This window comes from Chroicocephalus ridibundus, chromosome 12 (genome assembly GCF_963924245.1).
Source record: "Chroicocephalus ridibundus chromosome 12, bChrRid1.1, whole genome shotgun sequence".
In the NCBI taxonomy this organism is placed as follows: domain Eukaryota; kingdom Metazoa; phylum Chordata; class Aves; order Charadriiformes; family Laridae; genus Chroicocephalus; species Chroicocephalus ridibundus.
This window is the reverse complement of record NC_086295.1, coordinates 12,358,241-12,373,721: the sequence shown is the minus strand read 5'-3', so window position 1 is coordinate 12,373,721 and position 15,481 is coordinate 12,358,241. Positions and strand designations below refer to the sequence as shown.

Sequence of the window (15,481 nt, the reverse complement as noted above, 5' to 3'; positions counted from 1 at the left end):
TGCATTTAAAAAGCATTAAAAAATTGTCTTTTTCCCTGACCTGTTTCCCAGCTGTTTGGGCCCGGTAACACCTTGAGACCCCATAGCCATGAAACACCTTCACCCCCAGCTGGTATCACCCGAGGAAGCAGATAGCAAAGAGCCAACAAGTGTCTCTGGCCACCCCGTCAGAGCTGAACTGCGTTGTGTTTGTTACTCTCCACCCTGTGTGGTTTATTCTCCTTTTCTGAGGTCCGTGAGGCCATGGATCATCCCACTTGATCCAGCTTGGCTTCCAGGCTGATGGGCTGCAGCAGGGCCACCACTTGTGAAGTTCTTAGGTGAATGCTTGGTGATGTCCTAGCAGGTGAAATGTCATGCTTGGACCCGTCATGAGGAGATAAAGGAGGGGAATTGGGTCATGATCCATCATGAGGAGATAAAGGAGGGGAACTGGGTCATAACCCATCATGGGGAGATAAGGGAAGGGATATTTCCCTGCTGAGGAGGCGAGTTGCATCGTGCTCTGCTTTCTGCTGCCATAGCCTGCTTTCCCTGGCCACATGCTGGCCACTAGTTTTCCTCTTCCCCAGGGGCTGTTATTTGCCTCCTTTCGGCCCTGGGACACGCTTTTCCCCTGTGATGTAAACTGAGCCCATTACCCTCTCAGCAGTGATTTCCACATTAATGTGCTCCCCGGAGGTAGGGGGATTCCTCCCGTCCTGCTCTAGGGAGGGCAGTGCTGGAGACATCTCTCACACATCATCTCGTGCTCCCTGGCTGCGGTGGAGCACCTTGGCCCCATCTGCCCTCTCTGTGTACCCGGGTGCCAGGCAGAGCACCGGGATGCTCCAGAGCATCCTCCGCTCGGTCCTTGCTGGTGCCGTTGATCTCACACCGCTACCGATTTCCACGTTCCACCCTGAGCCCTGGAGCCCTCCTCATCCTTGCAGCAAGCTCCTGCCAAGAAACCCACCCTGCGAACCCGGCTGGCTGTGCCAAGGCCACGCTGCTGGGGAGCTGTGGCAGACCACAGCCAGACAGGTTGGTCCTGTGGATCGGCAGGCAGAAATCACTGCTCTGCACTCATCAGGAGAAGAGAAAGGGTCCTCTCCTCCCTCTTTGGTCCCCACTGCTGTCCCAGCCGCAGCATGCTGCCCGGCGACAGCCAGGACAGGCAGACGGCCCCTGCTGTCGGGCAGCCAGGGATTAAATTCAACCTCTCCACATCTCGGAGCGGAGCAGGAGTGTGTTGCATTGGGGAAATCCCGCTGCACTGGACATTTTTGCCTTTGCAGTGATTTATATTGTGGCGTGGCGAGAGCACCGTTGGGCGCACGGAGATTTTGCGGAGGAGGGATAAATCCTTGCAGAGGCAGAAAGGGAAGGAGAGGCGCCTTTAATCTCTTGCAGCTGCTCTGCATATGCCACACACCTTTCAAATGCGGGCTTGAGTTTTATACGCGGTGAACTGGTTTTCAGTGGTGACCGGGCAAAATATTTCCTAATTCAGCAATGGAGAGCATGGAGGCAGGTGCTGGGGTGGCTGCATGGGGGTTTTGGAGGATGAATGCAGGAGAAATGGGAAGAATCGGTCCTTTTTCTCATCTGTTTATACAGTAAAACCGATAAAATGACATCCCAGCAGGACAAAGGAGGTTACACGTACAGATTCATCTGCCCGAGGCATGGTCAGCAGAGCTGAAAGCCAGCCTGTTGCATCTCTCTTGTTTTTCTTAATATCATCTTTCTATTAGCATTCAGAATTAAGGCAGGAAAATACAACATATTCCTCACCTCTCAACCAAGGGGAGGGGTTTCAATGCAAACCGCTTAACTGGAAGAGCTGCTGCTCCAGCCCAGGCAACGACAGGGGCAAAACACCAATAGAGGGGGAATGCAGAAAGATTTTGGGTCTCCCCGTTTTACAAGCATCCATGTGTTTTCGGCAAAGTAGAGGCAGCAGTTATGGGGCACGTACATCTCTTGGATGCAATCTTGGCCCTTATGAGGCATTTCAGCATTAACTTTGGTGTCACTGGGCTCTTTGCTTTGGCTTCTGAGCCTGGAAATGGGTTTGAAAAAGGAACAGTGAGTTGTTTTTTGTTTGTTTTTTTGTTTTTTGTTTTTTTTTTAAAAAAAAAAACAACAAAAACGCTTCTTTTGCAAACCATCCTTGGTCCTTTCTGGAATGGGCAGGTTTTCGGCAGCTGAAGAAGTCATTCTTGGTGTTCGTGTACCCCGTGCTCGCCCCAGCCTCCTGCGCCGGAGCCCTTTCCTTTCCGCCTTCTCCCGGCTGGGTGCCTGCGCATACCTTCCAGCATGCCGGCAGATGTCGGCTGTTTTCACTGGCTGCCGGACCTTTGGGTATTTGTTTTTCCAAGGGAGGTTAGGTGGAAAGAGGAGGATAACAGGATGCTGGGGGTTTTTTTCCAAGCTGCTGCGGAGGAGACTGTTTCACCTCTGGCTAGGAGAGCTGCCCGCGGCTGGGAGCAGAGTTATGGCACTGGGGAATGTTTCCATCCATGAGAAGGCTGGATCTGTCCTTTGGCCTGTTTGTCATAAGACCTTAAAAAAACTTCCGTAGGAGAAATTAGTTTGTTTATTTCGTTTTTACTTTCTAGTCTCAAAATAGTACCGAGCTGTTTATCCAAGGTCTCCAACACTTTAACATTATTAATAGCACGCAGTAAATAAAATTCTTCCATACCCCGTCACCTACCGAAGCAGAGAGGGAAATGCTGGTCACAGCTTTTACGGGGTTTGCTCTCGCCTCTCCTGGTGCTGTCGCGGTGCCATGGTCCCACACCTCCCCGTGAAACAGCCCAGCATCACCAGAGCCGGGTGCTGGCTCCAGCCCGATGCCTGCTGATGCTCCTGCTGCTGCAGCCCCTCCCGCTCTTTTTCCAAGAGCTTTTTTGCCGTCTCAGCCTCTCACCAAGGCGGGGAATGCTGCTGGGTGGCCCTGGGGACTCTGGGTGTCCCGTCGGGGGTCCCACGAGAGCTGTTGCATGCTGTGGTCCTTGACACCTGAGGGCATCTCTCACAAGTCACCGCTGCACTCCAGGCTCGCTCCCCCCCGACATCGCCCCATTTCCCTGTCACCCAGGCCCCTGTAGCTGGGACATCCCTGCCCAGGGGTTTTCACAGCACCCTGCACGTGGCTGTGGATGCTGGGTGCATTGGGGAAGGGAAAGGACAGGATTCCCCTCCCAAAAATGCTCGCCCTGAGCCCCCGGGGTGACTTGTGCCCGGGGAAGTGGAGGTGCAGGGGGAGATCCCAAAGCTGCTGCCCGTGCTGAGCGTGCTGCTGGCCCTGTAGCTCATCCAGCCGGGAGAGAAGGGGAGGATGCTGCCATTTGACAGCTTTTTCTTTTTTTTTTGCCTGCCTGCACGGTCCTCGGCCGGCTGGGTGCTGGCCTCGGGCACGGCACGGGAGCCGGGCCAGGTCCTGCTCTGGCCGTGCGTGTGTCCCGGTCCCCCGCGGCTCTCAGCCCAGAAACAAGGGCTCTCTGTGTCCCACCGGCTGCGGCGGCCCTCGCCTCTGCAGCGCCTGACACCAGCCGGTTTCTCCCTCTCCCTGGGGCTCCCTCCACCCCCCCCTCCTTTCTTTCACGGAAGAGCATAAAAGGGACGCGGATGACAGCGTGACCCCCACACAGGACATCTTCCTTGGCACATTTATATTCGCACCCCAAAGCCGTGAGCGTTCCCAGGGTCAGACCTGCCCCACGCTTTGTGGGACGGGGGAGCATCCTGCAGGGTCCTGGGCCCCCACTCCCTCAGTGGGGGGCAAAAGCAGCATCTGTGATTGCTGGGGCGGGCTGTGAGGAACTTGCTTTTTAAGGCAGGAGCTGCCAGAAAATGATTGCACGCAGACCTCTCGGCTTCTTAAATCCTGCAGATGGGAGACATACGTCTTTTTCCTTGCCGCAGGGCTGTTGTCCCATGGGGGACCAATGCCGGTGAAGGCAGGGGTAGCCCCAGGGCTACTTGCTGCCCCTCTCTGCCCACCTGGGTGCAGGATCCCACTCGGCAAGAGCCCTTCCCGATGGGGGAACCGGCACGTTTGGTGCGAAGGGCCCCCGGGAGGGGGAGGACAGCAGCATTATGCCTGTGGCTAGACACTGAAAATGGCTTTTTTCCTCTCTTTAGGATAAAATTAGCCAGGCCCAAACCACTTGCAAAGCCTGCCCTCCGCAGGCCAGGGAGTGGGTTTTGGAAGTGGTTTGGTCACCCAGCATCCGTGTTTGGGCACAGATACTTGAAAAAATGCTTCTGCCTGGACGTTCCCGTAAAGCAGCGGGTGCTGTGTGCCCATGGCAGCATCGGCTGGAGTGGGCTGACGGTGCCGGCACTCGCCCTGCTGTGTTGGGAGCTTGCAGGAGCGGTGTTTGCAGTTCCTGTCGGGACGGAAGCACCTCGCTCTGCTCCCCACCGGCAGCATAGATGCAGAGTTCATTGGGGCGGAAAACGTTCTTCTGTTCTACCTTTGGTCCCAGCCCTGGAGTCCTTCTGGGGACACCCATCCATCCTTGTGTGTCGCAGCTTGATGCCGCTTTGGGCACAGGTCGCTCAGTGCATGTGGTGTCCCGGTCCCAGGGTGAGAGCCCTCCATCCCAGACCTCCTGAATGTGTTTTCCCTTCTTTCCCCTGCCGAGCCAGGATCTCCGCCAAGGATCTGAAAAACATGCTGTCTCAGGTCAACTACCGGGTGCCCAACATGAGGTTCCTGCGGGAGAGACTGACGGTGAGTGCGCGCGACCCCTCCGCTCTCCTCCTTCCCGCCGGGGACCCTCGACAGCCCGTTGCCTGCCTTTGAGCAAAACCTGGTGGTGGTTCAACTCCCACGGCACGTTTGCATATTGCAGAAGCTCCCAGCCTTCCCCGGGAGGGCCCCCACCCACGGTGGCGACTGAAGAGGTGCCAGCTCCCACTGGGTGCCGCACCCTGGCCCGTTTGTGGCCAGCGCCCTCTCTTCGCCCCACCCTGCCTCCCCCGCACCCCGTGTCGTCCCTGGCTCTGGTCGAGGGCTTTGTCCTGGTGGGGTAGAGCGCAGGAGGACAGGCAGAGAGGCCAGCTGGTCTTGCATCCTGGAGGTCCTCCATCCCTTGGGGTCCTCCATCCCTTGGGGGCCCGCATCCCTGGGGTTCCTGCATCCCTCGGGTCCCGCATCCCTCGGGTCCTGCATCCCGCTGCCACTGGGTGACAGGCAGCCAGCTCTGCCAGCATCCCTGCAGACCCAGGGACGGAGGGTCATCCCCGTGATGACCAGCCATTTCCAGCAGCGCTGATCTCCGAGTCCACAGAGCAGCGTACCTAAAGGAGAGCACACGCTTCGGGCCTTGCAGTTTGCAGGCACTTCAGATGCTCTCTACAAACAAAAATTAAAGTGATCCTTTTGTAACGATTTAGGTAGACGATAACGCTTTTTAATCAGCACTATGATGCCTTTATATGGGTGAGCTTGGGGAAATCACATAATCCGGTTTAGGATGTGCTGGTGTCTGGGGCACTACAGGGTCCCACTGGCCCCAGCAGAGATGGGCAAAGGCAGGAGGCAAAGTCTGGCCAGGATTTGGCCTTTCCCTCCTTCTTTTCCCCCTGGGAATCCTGGTGGGAGGAGATACTCCTCGGGCCATGCAGAGTTGCCTGTGGCCCCTGTAAAACCTTGGTTATTTTTTGCCACAGGACGTGGAACAGAGGAACGGGGATATCACCTACGGGCAGTTCGCACAGCTCTACCGCAGCCTGATGTTCAGCGCCCAGAAAATGGTAAGAGCTGAATTCTCCAGGGCTGGGAAAAGGGAGGGAGAGACCATATTTGTTATTGGGCATTCCCTCTTAATTGCTTTAGCCTGGTTAGCAGGGGGCTGCGTGGGCTGCTGGGGCCGGGGCAGGCGGTGTGTGAGCAGTGGTGTAAGGAGAGCCGAGCTGCACAGTGCCGGTTTGCTGCCCCCGCTGCCTTCTCGATCGATTTGTGCTTTCGCGTATGCTGGTGAGATTGAGTGCAAACCTAATGTTCGTGCTTCTTCTTTTGCAGATGGATGTCCCGTTCCTAGAAAGGTGGAGAATTCTCTATTTGCTGGGGAAAGGGGCTGTTTTCTTTTGCTCCGTGATGTGCTCTGGTGCCTCAGCAGCGTGTCGGGGACGAGGCATGCTGCGCGCCTCTTGCTTGCCACCACGCTGCTTGCATTTTTGTACTCTGAATAAGCATCTTCGCTGTAGACGCTTCAGCTCGGGTCCGTGAGGGCTCTCTTCCCCCCCAGACATCCCGCTGAGAGCTCAGCCACCTCCAAAACCCAGCAGTTGGTTTATGGGAAGTAATCAGACCTTGAGCCATCTCCCAGAGGTTATCATCATGGTTGGTGCTGGTTGGCCACAGTGCCAGGGACTGCGGTACCATTGCGAACTGTGCCCTTCCCTGCCCTGCGCACATCTCCGCTGTGATAAAAAGAGCTTGAATTTAGACACAGGAGCTAAAGAGTGAAGGACTTGCTAACTTGTCCATGTAGTTCCCCATGGGTTCCTCTCTTTTTTTCCTATAACCACAGAAAAGGGAGTTGGCAGGGACCTCGGCATCCCTCTGCCCAGGGCAGCCAGCACTGCCCAGTCCATTTCTGGGGTTTTTTGGTGTTAGTCCCCAGCATGGCCCTGGGCTGTTCATTGCGGCTTGGTACGTTCGCGGACAAACCTTTTGGGATAATCAGCTACAAACGGTTCCCTTCTTTATTCCCTGCCTTGCTTCCTTGAGCCCATGTCCTCTGGATACCTGTAGGTCTGTCCCGGCTACAATCACCCCTTGGCTGCCCTGCACCTATTTAGTTCTTTTCACTCTTGTACGAGCCAGCCCCTCTGGTTTTTGTACAAATCCATCCCTCTGATGATTTTTGCTGCCCTTCACCAGTGTCACGTTGTCATACGCTTGGCAGTGTGACTCCTGAACTGCTCCTGGGGTTGTCCCTGGCTCTGAGATGTGGACATATCATCTCAGCTGCTGTGTGTTTGCCGTTGTGCCCACCTCGTCTTTCTCTGCACGTCCTGCTCTGCTTGCTCGGGGCACGTGTTGCTCGCACGCACCGTGGTGGTTGCGGATGGCATCTCACATGGTGCCGGTAGCGGTTGGTCATGATGTGCTGCATGAATGACCAAAGCTTCTCTCTCTCTCTGCTTTTCAGGGGTGGAGAAAGGTCCGAGCACTTCAGGGTGTCGCTGCTGGAGTTGCAGAAGTTCTTGCTGGAGTACCAAAGGGTGAGCTCGACAGAGGCCCAGGGGAAGGACGAGGGGGTACCAGTAGGGATCCAGTACTCCAAGGGTAGCCTTGCCATGGGGCTGGGATGATTTGGACTTAGGGTGCTCTGCCTGGCATGGCCACAACCTGAGCACATCCTTCCTGGAGCAGGAGGTGATGCAGGGGAAGCACTGGTGAGGGTAAACCTGGCCTCAGCCAGGCGCCCTGGTCAGAAAAGGGACCACGAGCAGAAGATCAGAGAGGAGTGGAAGGCCCAGGAGGGAGGAACTGGTTGGTGGAGATTTACCCAGTCCCTGTGACCTTGGCGGGTACTGAAGGTTTACAGCAGCCAAAGCATCACGGTCCATCCTGTCTGCTCAGGAGGTCTCAGCAGATCCTGAGGAGCAGCCGATCACTTCGATTGCTGACCTTTCCATTTAAAAGCGATCTTAGGTTGTCCAGCGAGCACAGCAAGCACGCTCGGACATGCACGAGCCACAAGCAGTGTGTTTGCAGGCTGTGCAGACCCTTTATTTTGACTCTTGCCAAGCTCCCGTGTTGTTGCTGGTCATCTCCAAGAGGACAGGGGTGGCTCATGAAAGCATGGCCATGCCTCACATGAGAGCATGGGGCCTCCTGCTTTGCACCGTCCTCCCTGTCTCCTTGCCCATGGTCTGCAGTGAGCGGAGAGTTAACCAGCAAAGAGACTCAGCCATTTTGATGGCCTAATAAAAGACACCCAGGGAGAGAGGGAAGCAAAAGGAAGCTGAGCTGGCTTCTGCTGCCGAAGGAGGAGGGATGGCAGATGTGTGCAAGGGAGCTATCGCAGGGAAAACTGCACGGCAATGGGAAAATGAAGATCACTTAGAAACAGGACACATTTTTGCAGTTGCGTGCTATCCGGCATTTGTGCTGACAGTTGAATTCCTGGCAGCGATGGTCTTGCGTTAAAAACTGCCTCCTTGATGGTGAAAGCTTCTAGCTGGAAGAGCTGCACGTGGTTTTGAATAATACTTTCTGAAATGGTTTCTTTTTTGTGTCCCTCTTGGGGTTTGCAGGAGCTCTGGGCTGCAGATACCCTTCAGGTACAGGAATTCATGTTCAACTTTCTGAGAGACCCTTTGAGAGAGATCGACGAGCCTTATTTCTCCCTGGACGAAGTAAGATACCTTGAACTCTAGCGGGTATGGAGTGGGATGGAGCGGGGTGGGACATCCCCGGCATGATGCGTGCTGTGGTGTGACAGCTCTGCTGTCGGCCTTCGCTGCGGGGTGGTGGCGCTTAAAGGCATCTCCTGGAAGCTGCGTTGCTCCAGGAGATGAACGTGGTGGATGAACATGGTGGGTCGCCGTGTTGTGCAAGAGCTGGTTGGAACACCTCTCTTATGAAGAAAGGCTGAAGAATTTGGGTCTCTTCAGTCTGGAAAAAAGACGACTGAGGGGGGGATCTTGTCCACGCTTATAAGTACTTAAAGGGTGGGTGTCAGGAGGATGGGGCCAGGCTCTTTTCAGTGGTGCCCAGTGACAGGACAAGGGATAACGGGCACAAACTTGAACATAGGAAGTTCCACCTAAACATGAGGAGGAACTTCTTTCCTTTGAGGGTGGCAGAGCCCTGGCACAGGCTGCCCAGAGAGGTGGTGGAGTCTCCGTCTCTGGAGACATTCCAAACCCGCCTGGACGCGTTCCTGTGCCACCTGTTCTGGGTGACCCTGCTCTGGCAGGGGGTTGGACCAGATGATCTCCAGAGGTCCCTTCTAACCCTGACCATTCTGTGATTCTGTTGGTGAAGGGAATGGCTTCTGGGCTCTTTTCTTGTGCTGAATGTGTGCAGCTGGGAGTGCTCATCGGGCAGTTCATTTTGGGGAGGAAAGGGGGTGCATTTGGCTTAATGCCCCTTTGGGGCACATAAGGATATTTTTTTAAAGAGAAGAGCTGAAACCAAAAGATTAAAACCAACTGGAGATGACCATGTCCTTGGCACTCTGAACCAACTCCCGTGCAAATCCCATGATCCGCGTGGCCTTAATGAGCTCTTGCCTGCCGTGTGAGCTGCAGAATAAAATGCAGAGCAATTCATTTGTCTCCAGCTGGGTCAAAGGCTTTGTACACAGATATCTGGCGCAGCTCAGAGGAGAGGTGGCAATGCCTGACGCTGTGGTTACTCGAGCACGCTGGGGCGGGAGCTGTGGGCTGTCTCTGGTCAGTCTGTGCCGAGCTTAGAAAATAACTCCCTGCTCGGTAGCTGCCGACACGGAGAGTGAGATGTGTGTGAAGCTAAACCACAGCCCCCGGCTCCTCCGCATCATTAACACGCTTCTGTTTCTTCCTGAGCAGTTTCTCACCTTCCTGTTTTCCAAAGAGAACAGCATCTGGAACTCACAACTGGACATGGTGTGTCTGGAGAACATGAACAACCCCCTCTCCCATTACTGGATCTCCTCCTCACACAACACGTAAGGACTAGGGGGTGGCTCTCTCCACCCACCCATGCCAGCGTCCTCTTCCCCCGTGCCAGGGTGGGACTCTCCTGATTCTGCCTGGTCCCAATGATGGGTCAAATAGGCTTTTCCAGACCATGATCAGCACACTAAGAGACCTCTCTCTTGGTGGCCCACCCCTCTCTCCATCATTTAACCATCAATGTTTTGTTCAGACATTGTCAGCAACACAAATCTGCGCAGACTGTGCTTTCGGGTCCCCAGATGTCACTGTGGCTGTTTCTTACCATTAGCAATGTCCTCTAAGGACAGATGTGATTAAAAACCTGGCAGGCTGAAATTGGCCGTTTTCCTTCTCTGCTGCTAGAAGAATCTTGGAGGAACTGCTTTTTTTTTTTTTCAGACAGGCTCTGTCTGTGCTCCCCGTTCATGGGATGCAGTGGCAGCATCTTAGCCCAAATTTAAAGGACCAAGAGCCTAAGCCAGCTGAGCAGCCTGGAGAGCAGGTAGTGAGCTCCTGCCTACAAGAGCTGGTCTGATCTGCTCTTGGGCTGCTTCTGCCTGGTTCAGGGCGTTCTTTGTGGCACCAACGCTGATATGACTCTTTGACGCTTATCTCAAGAGCCAGCAGCAAGGCTGGACCTCAGAGTAGTGCTTGTGGCCCCTCGTGGTAGGGACGGAGTCGAACCCCTCGCCTGGGGAGGATGGCAGCTCTGGGGGAAAGTCGCTCTCGCCATTCCTTACATGGCAGAGGCAGGTCCCCATGTCCCAGCAGACATCCATACCCGCGGTGAGCGTGTCGCTTTGCTGATGTGTTCTCTCACGTGGAAGGTACCTGACGGGGGATCAGTTCTCGAGCGAGTCCTCGCTGGAGGCATACGCCCGCTGCTTGCGCATGGGATGCCGCTGTATCGAACGTGAGTACCCAGAGCCGGCACTGCTGTCTCCATCGTCACGTTAGTTTGCGGTGATCTGGGAAGGCTTTGCATGGAAGGCAGGGCTGAAGGTTGACATGCCAGTGGCAGCATTGTCACCATGATCTGCTGAAAGGGCTGAGGTCGTTTGGTTTGTGCGACTGGGTGGTACATGCCCAAACTTTTGGTCCCCTAGAAAGATCTGGACTTTCACTTTGCTCCTTTATTCAATGTGGTTCCCAGCACAGTGTAGCTCACTCCATCTCATGTCCGTGTCCTGCCTATATTCCAGCCTTTGGGCTAAGTTTCTCCCATGTGTCTCTTTCAGTGGATTGCTGGGACGGTCCCGATGGCATGCCGGTCATCTACCATGGACACACCTTAACCACCAAGATCAAGTTCTCTGACGTCTTGGTCACTATCAAGGAGCATGCCTTTGTCACCTCCGAGTGAGTACAGCAGGGACCTGGACTTCAGCTAGCAGAGCTGCCAGGAAGGCAAAGACAGGGTAGAGCCAAGGCTGTAGCAAAGTGAAGCCCACCTTTATCCAGAGATCCGGCACAAGACCATGCGCCTGGGATTCGGTGGGAAGAAAGCGTGGTGTTGTGTCTCCCAGCCAAAGGGAGACTTTTCCCAGAAAAAAAAAGTTGTGGGAAGGAAAGCTTTGGGTAAACCCCTGTAGTTTGCCAGTGCTTCTCCACTCTGTGCATTGCCAGCAGCGGTGGGGACACCTTGCTGTAGGGTGATTACGTTGAATGCTCAAGGCAGCACAGATCGCTGTTGATGCAAACTGCTCTTTGAGGGCACAGAGGCCAGGTTTGGAAACGGAGCTTGGAAGGTGTTGGTTCCATCCAGACACTGAGCTGGTTCCGACGGCTCTTTTCTTTCTCCCAGTTTCCCCGTCATTCTGTCCATTGAGGACCACTGCAGCATTGCTCAGCAGAGGAACATGGCTCAGAATTTCAAGAAGGTCTTTGGGGACATGCTCTTGACCAAACCAGTAGATATTTCTGCTGATGGCCTTCCCTCTCCAAACCAGCTCAAAAGGAAGATTCTCATCAAGGTGAACCCCCTTCCCCAGCAAGGCTCCTTAATGGAGAGAAGGGGGGCAGATGGGGTGAGGGTGTGGGACCAAGGGCAGCTGCTTACCTCCGGAAGGGGTTGGTTGGCAGTGCAGGGTTGGAAGTGGAGACCTGATGCTAAGAACAGCTGGAGACAAAGAGCTGTCTTGCTTCAGAGGAGCTGCTGGGAAATGAGCTCAGCAGCTGGGTGCTGCCTTTCATGAGAGCTTGGGGGATGTTGGTATTTCTGCTGCAGGAATCGCCTCTGGGAAGAAAGGGTGGACTTTAGTGCCATTTGGTGATCACGGTGGCATGGGTCTTACCTTGGGCCTTGCCTTAGTCTGGAGGAGCCCACTGCAGCAGGCCTGGAGTTTTGGGGTTGTTCATCAGGAAATCCGTGCTGCTTTTTGGGTGCCTGACCTGCTCTCTGGTCCCACAGCACAAGAAGCTGGCAGAGGGCAGTGCTTACGAGGAGCTACCCACGTCCGTAATGTATTCAGAGAACGACATCAGCAACTCCATCAAGAACGGGATCCTCTACCTGGAAGACCCCATCAATCACGTACGTCTCGCTCTGCCGCTGTCACCCTGGCCCCGCTCCGTGGGCACCGTAAATGACGTGGTGACTCCGTAAGGCGCGGTGCTGGAAGGAAGGGCTGTGGTGCAAATGATCCAAGGGGCCGTTGGCCTCTCCTGTTTCTCAGGAGTCTCTGAAGGCTGGGGGAGTTTTTATGCTGGCTCTCTCCTGTGCTCTTCCCTAGGCATCTCCCGTTGGTCCTTGTTAGAGGCAGAAGGCTGAGCTAGAGGGAGCTCTGGGCTGATGCACTGCAGCTGCTCTTGTGTAATCCGTATAGCCTGTTGTCTGTTGCTGCAGTAAGTCCTAGCGATGGCCTGCATTTCTAGACCCGGCTGCCTCTTACCAAGTGCCACTTAACACACCTAAACGAGCATTCCGCTTTGCAAAGCGCCGAGCGTTCATTTTACTTGTGAGCATTTACTTACACACAGTCCACTTCTTCAGCTGCTTTGCTTTGCTGAGGGGCTGTCAGGCAAAGCCACGTGCGAATGAAACAGGTTTTTGGAAAATAGGAAAGCGCAATGGTAAAGCCACGTAACCATCTCCGATGTCCTCATCTCTGATAGCCCCCGTGCTGAATCCATGCAGAGTGTTTTGGTTTTGCATTGATTTGCTCTTCATTTGGTCATCTCCTTTTAATACGTGCTGGGGTGTTTGCAGCGCAATCTGCAGCCACTTTGTATGTAAGACCTGTCACGTGCCTTTTTTTTGCTACTGATAAATCCGTGCTTTGGATCTGGGGGATGTCTGGGAAGCTCCTGTGATGCCACTGAAATCAGTGTTGCTGGTGACTGTCCTTCGCAAACCCATCGTCCCTCACTGCTTGTGCTGATGAGGAAGAGATGGTCCCGTGGATGGGTGGTGGGCCAGCTCGGGGCTTCCTCAGGGGGTCTCTTTGCCCAGAGTTTGTTTCCTTGCAGGAGTGGAATCCACATTACTTTGTCCTGACCAGCAGCAAAATCTATTACTCTGGGGAGACAACCAGTGACCAAGGAAACGAGGATGAGGAAGAGCAAAAAGAGGTGAGGGCTCCCTTGTGTGATGGTAAGCTGCTCCCCTAGAGAAAGGACCTGACTGCCCAAGGGGCTGAGCATCTCCACTCCAGCTGACTTCAGGGGGAGATCCTGTGGTGGGAAGGGTGGGAGCTACTTCAGAAACTCCCTGGTCCCGGCTGGAAGCCCCCTGAACAGACAGAACACGGCGAGCCTGCCCTCAGTAAGCCCGGACGGTGGGTTTTCCCCCTGCCAGGTGAGCAACAGCACCGAGCTTCACTCCACGGAGAAGTGGTTCCACGGCAAGCTGGGAGCGGGACGCGACGGGCGGCACATCGCGGAGCGGCTGCTGACCGAGTACTGCATCGAGACGGGGGCCCCCGACGGCTCCTTCCTCGTCAGAGAGAGCGAGACCTTTGTTGGAGACTACACCCTCTCCTTCTGGTGAGGACCACAGGCACCAGCACGCTGCTCTCTGTCGCTCCTGGTGTAGTCTTCATCTTGACACTGTCTTCAGTGGTGGGGTCCCATTCCCCAGTGGTCTGCAAGCAGATTTCTCCCCTTTTTCTGTGCCCCAGCATCATGTCAACTCACTGTCCCGGTGCAGAAGGGTCAAGTCCCTTGGGAGCCTTGTGCATGGGGCAGGAATGCTGTGTCTAGCTGGAGCTGTGCCTGAAGTAGATGCGAAATCTCCATGGATGACCCTGGTTTTACCCCTTCCCTCTTCCGCAGGCGCAACGGGAAGGTGCAGCACTGCCGGATCCACTCGCGGCAGGATGCCGGCAGCCCCAAGTTCTTCCTGACGGACAACCTGGTGTTCGACAGCCTCTACGACCTCATCACCCACTACCAGGAGGTGCCGCTGAGATGCAATGAGTTTGAGATGAGGCTGACGGAGCCGGTGCCGCAGACCAATGCCCATGAAAGCAAAGAGTGAGTGCATGTTTAGGGAGGGTGGGTCGTGTCCTCTGGGCAGCTGGGACCCCATGGGAAACCCTCACAAGTCTTGCTGCAGTCCTTCCTTCCTTGCTGGGGGTCTCTGGTCCGCACGTGCTCCCCGTGGAGCTCTCTGTGTCCCAGCAGCCATGCTGGCCAGCTTCTTTGTTGATGGAGCTGGCTGTCTTGGAAGCTCACTGCAAAGAAAGGAGGTACCAGGCTTGGTTGGGATGCCCTTGCCCATGTCAACAAATGGTTCTGTTCCTGCCTGTCCCACAGAAAGGAGAAGACAGCCCTGTTGCCATGTTGCATATATGATGATCTCTGCTCCCTGTCCTCCTTTTGAGGATTCAGGCAGCCTTTTGTGGGATGGAGGGGAAACCGGGTGCCGTGGCAGAGGTGAGGGATGAGCTGGATGTACAGAGACCTGTGCACAGTGACGTGTCTTTCCTGAAAGGTGGTACCACGCCAACCTCACCCGGGCCCAGGCCGAGCACATGCTGATGCGGGTGCCGCGCGACGGAGCCTTCCTGGTGCGCAAGAGGAGCGAGCCCAGCTCCTACGCCATCTCCTTCCGGTGCGTCCCTGGGAGAAGGGCGGTGGGCTGGGATGCTGCGGGGTGTGACAGAGCAGGAGAGGGGCCGTGAGCCTGACATGAGCCCTCCCAGAGCTCTTCTCTCTCCTGGATGGCCCTGCGTAAACCTTACCGCTCCTTGAGAGCCTTTAGGACCCCGCTCCTCCTCCCATCATCTCCTGATGGGAGATGGCTGTGCTCAAGAGCTAGCCCAGGGGTACATTTTGCTTGAGTGGCTTTATTTTGGCAGAGACCCTCTCTTGCCAGGTGCCAAGTGGCTTCTCTCTGTCTTTCCACCCGCCAGGGCGGAAGGGAAGATCAAACACTGCCGAGTGCAGCAGGAGGGCCAGACTGTGCTGCTCGGCAACTCCGAGTTCGAGAGCCTGGTGGACTTGATCAGCTACTATGAAAAGCACCCGCTGTACCGCAAGATGAAGCTGAGGTATCCCATCAACGAGGAGACGCTGGAGAAGATAGGGACAGCGGTGAGTGTGGGTGGCCATTGGAAGAGCGAAGCCAAAGGATGGTGGACAGGTCCTTTTGAGCTGGTACCTTGAAGTGGTGGTGTGTGAGCCATCTCAGTGCTTCACAATCCACACCTCTTAGGGCTTCACACCTTGTTGGAAACACTTATAGTGAGATTTATTGATGGCCCTCTGACCCAGGTCAGCAGGGAGTGTGGGCTTGGGCATCTCTTTGCTGTGTACAGCATCATCTTTGGTCTTGTGCTTTCCTTGGGGTGTTCTCCCCACCTCCCGCAAGGGAGGGGACCTGTTT

The 15,481-nt window shown here is 55.3% G+C and overlaps 1 protein-coding gene across 4 annotated transcripts in view; it reads left to right on the top strand.

Moving 5' to 3' along the window:
• The window catches only part of PLCG1 (phospholipase C gamma 1), a 51,475-nt gene that overhangs the window by 26,611 nt on the left and 9,383 nt on the right, over positions 1 to 15,481 (top strand). For all 4 annotated transcript variants that reach the window (XM_063350430.1, XM_063350428.1, XM_063350429.1 and 1 more), the window contains exons 5-19: positions 4,645 to 4,729; positions 5,671 to 5,754; positions 6,023 to 6,045; positions 7,158 to 7,230; positions 8,269 to 8,370; positions 9,547 to 9,665; positions 10,482 to 10,567; positions 10,893 to 11,013; positions 11,459 to 11,627; positions 12,065 to 12,187; positions 13,123 to 13,224; positions 13,451 to 13,638; positions 13,927 to 14,127; positions 14,588 to 14,707; positions 15,009 to 15,189. In XM_063350430.1, the coding sequence (XP_063206500.1) occupies positions 4,645 to 4,729; positions 5,671 to 5,754; positions 6,023 to 6,045; positions 7,158 to 7,230; positions 8,269 to 8,370; positions 9,547 to 9,665; positions 10,482 to 10,567; positions 10,893 to 11,013; positions 11,459 to 11,627; positions 12,065 to 12,187; positions 13,123 to 13,224; positions 13,451 to 13,638; positions 13,927 to 14,127; positions 14,588 to 14,707; positions 15,009 to 15,189 (1,777 nt within the window). The remainder of the gene's footprint in view (positions 1 to 4,644; positions 4,730 to 5,670; positions 5,755 to 6,022; positions 6,046 to 7,157; positions 7,231 to 8,268; positions 8,371 to 9,546; positions 9,666 to 10,481; positions 10,568 to 10,892; positions 11,014 to 11,458; positions 11,628 to 12,064; positions 12,188 to 13,122; positions 13,225 to 13,450; positions 13,639 to 13,926; positions 14,128 to 14,587; positions 14,708 to 15,008; positions 15,190 to 15,481) is intronic.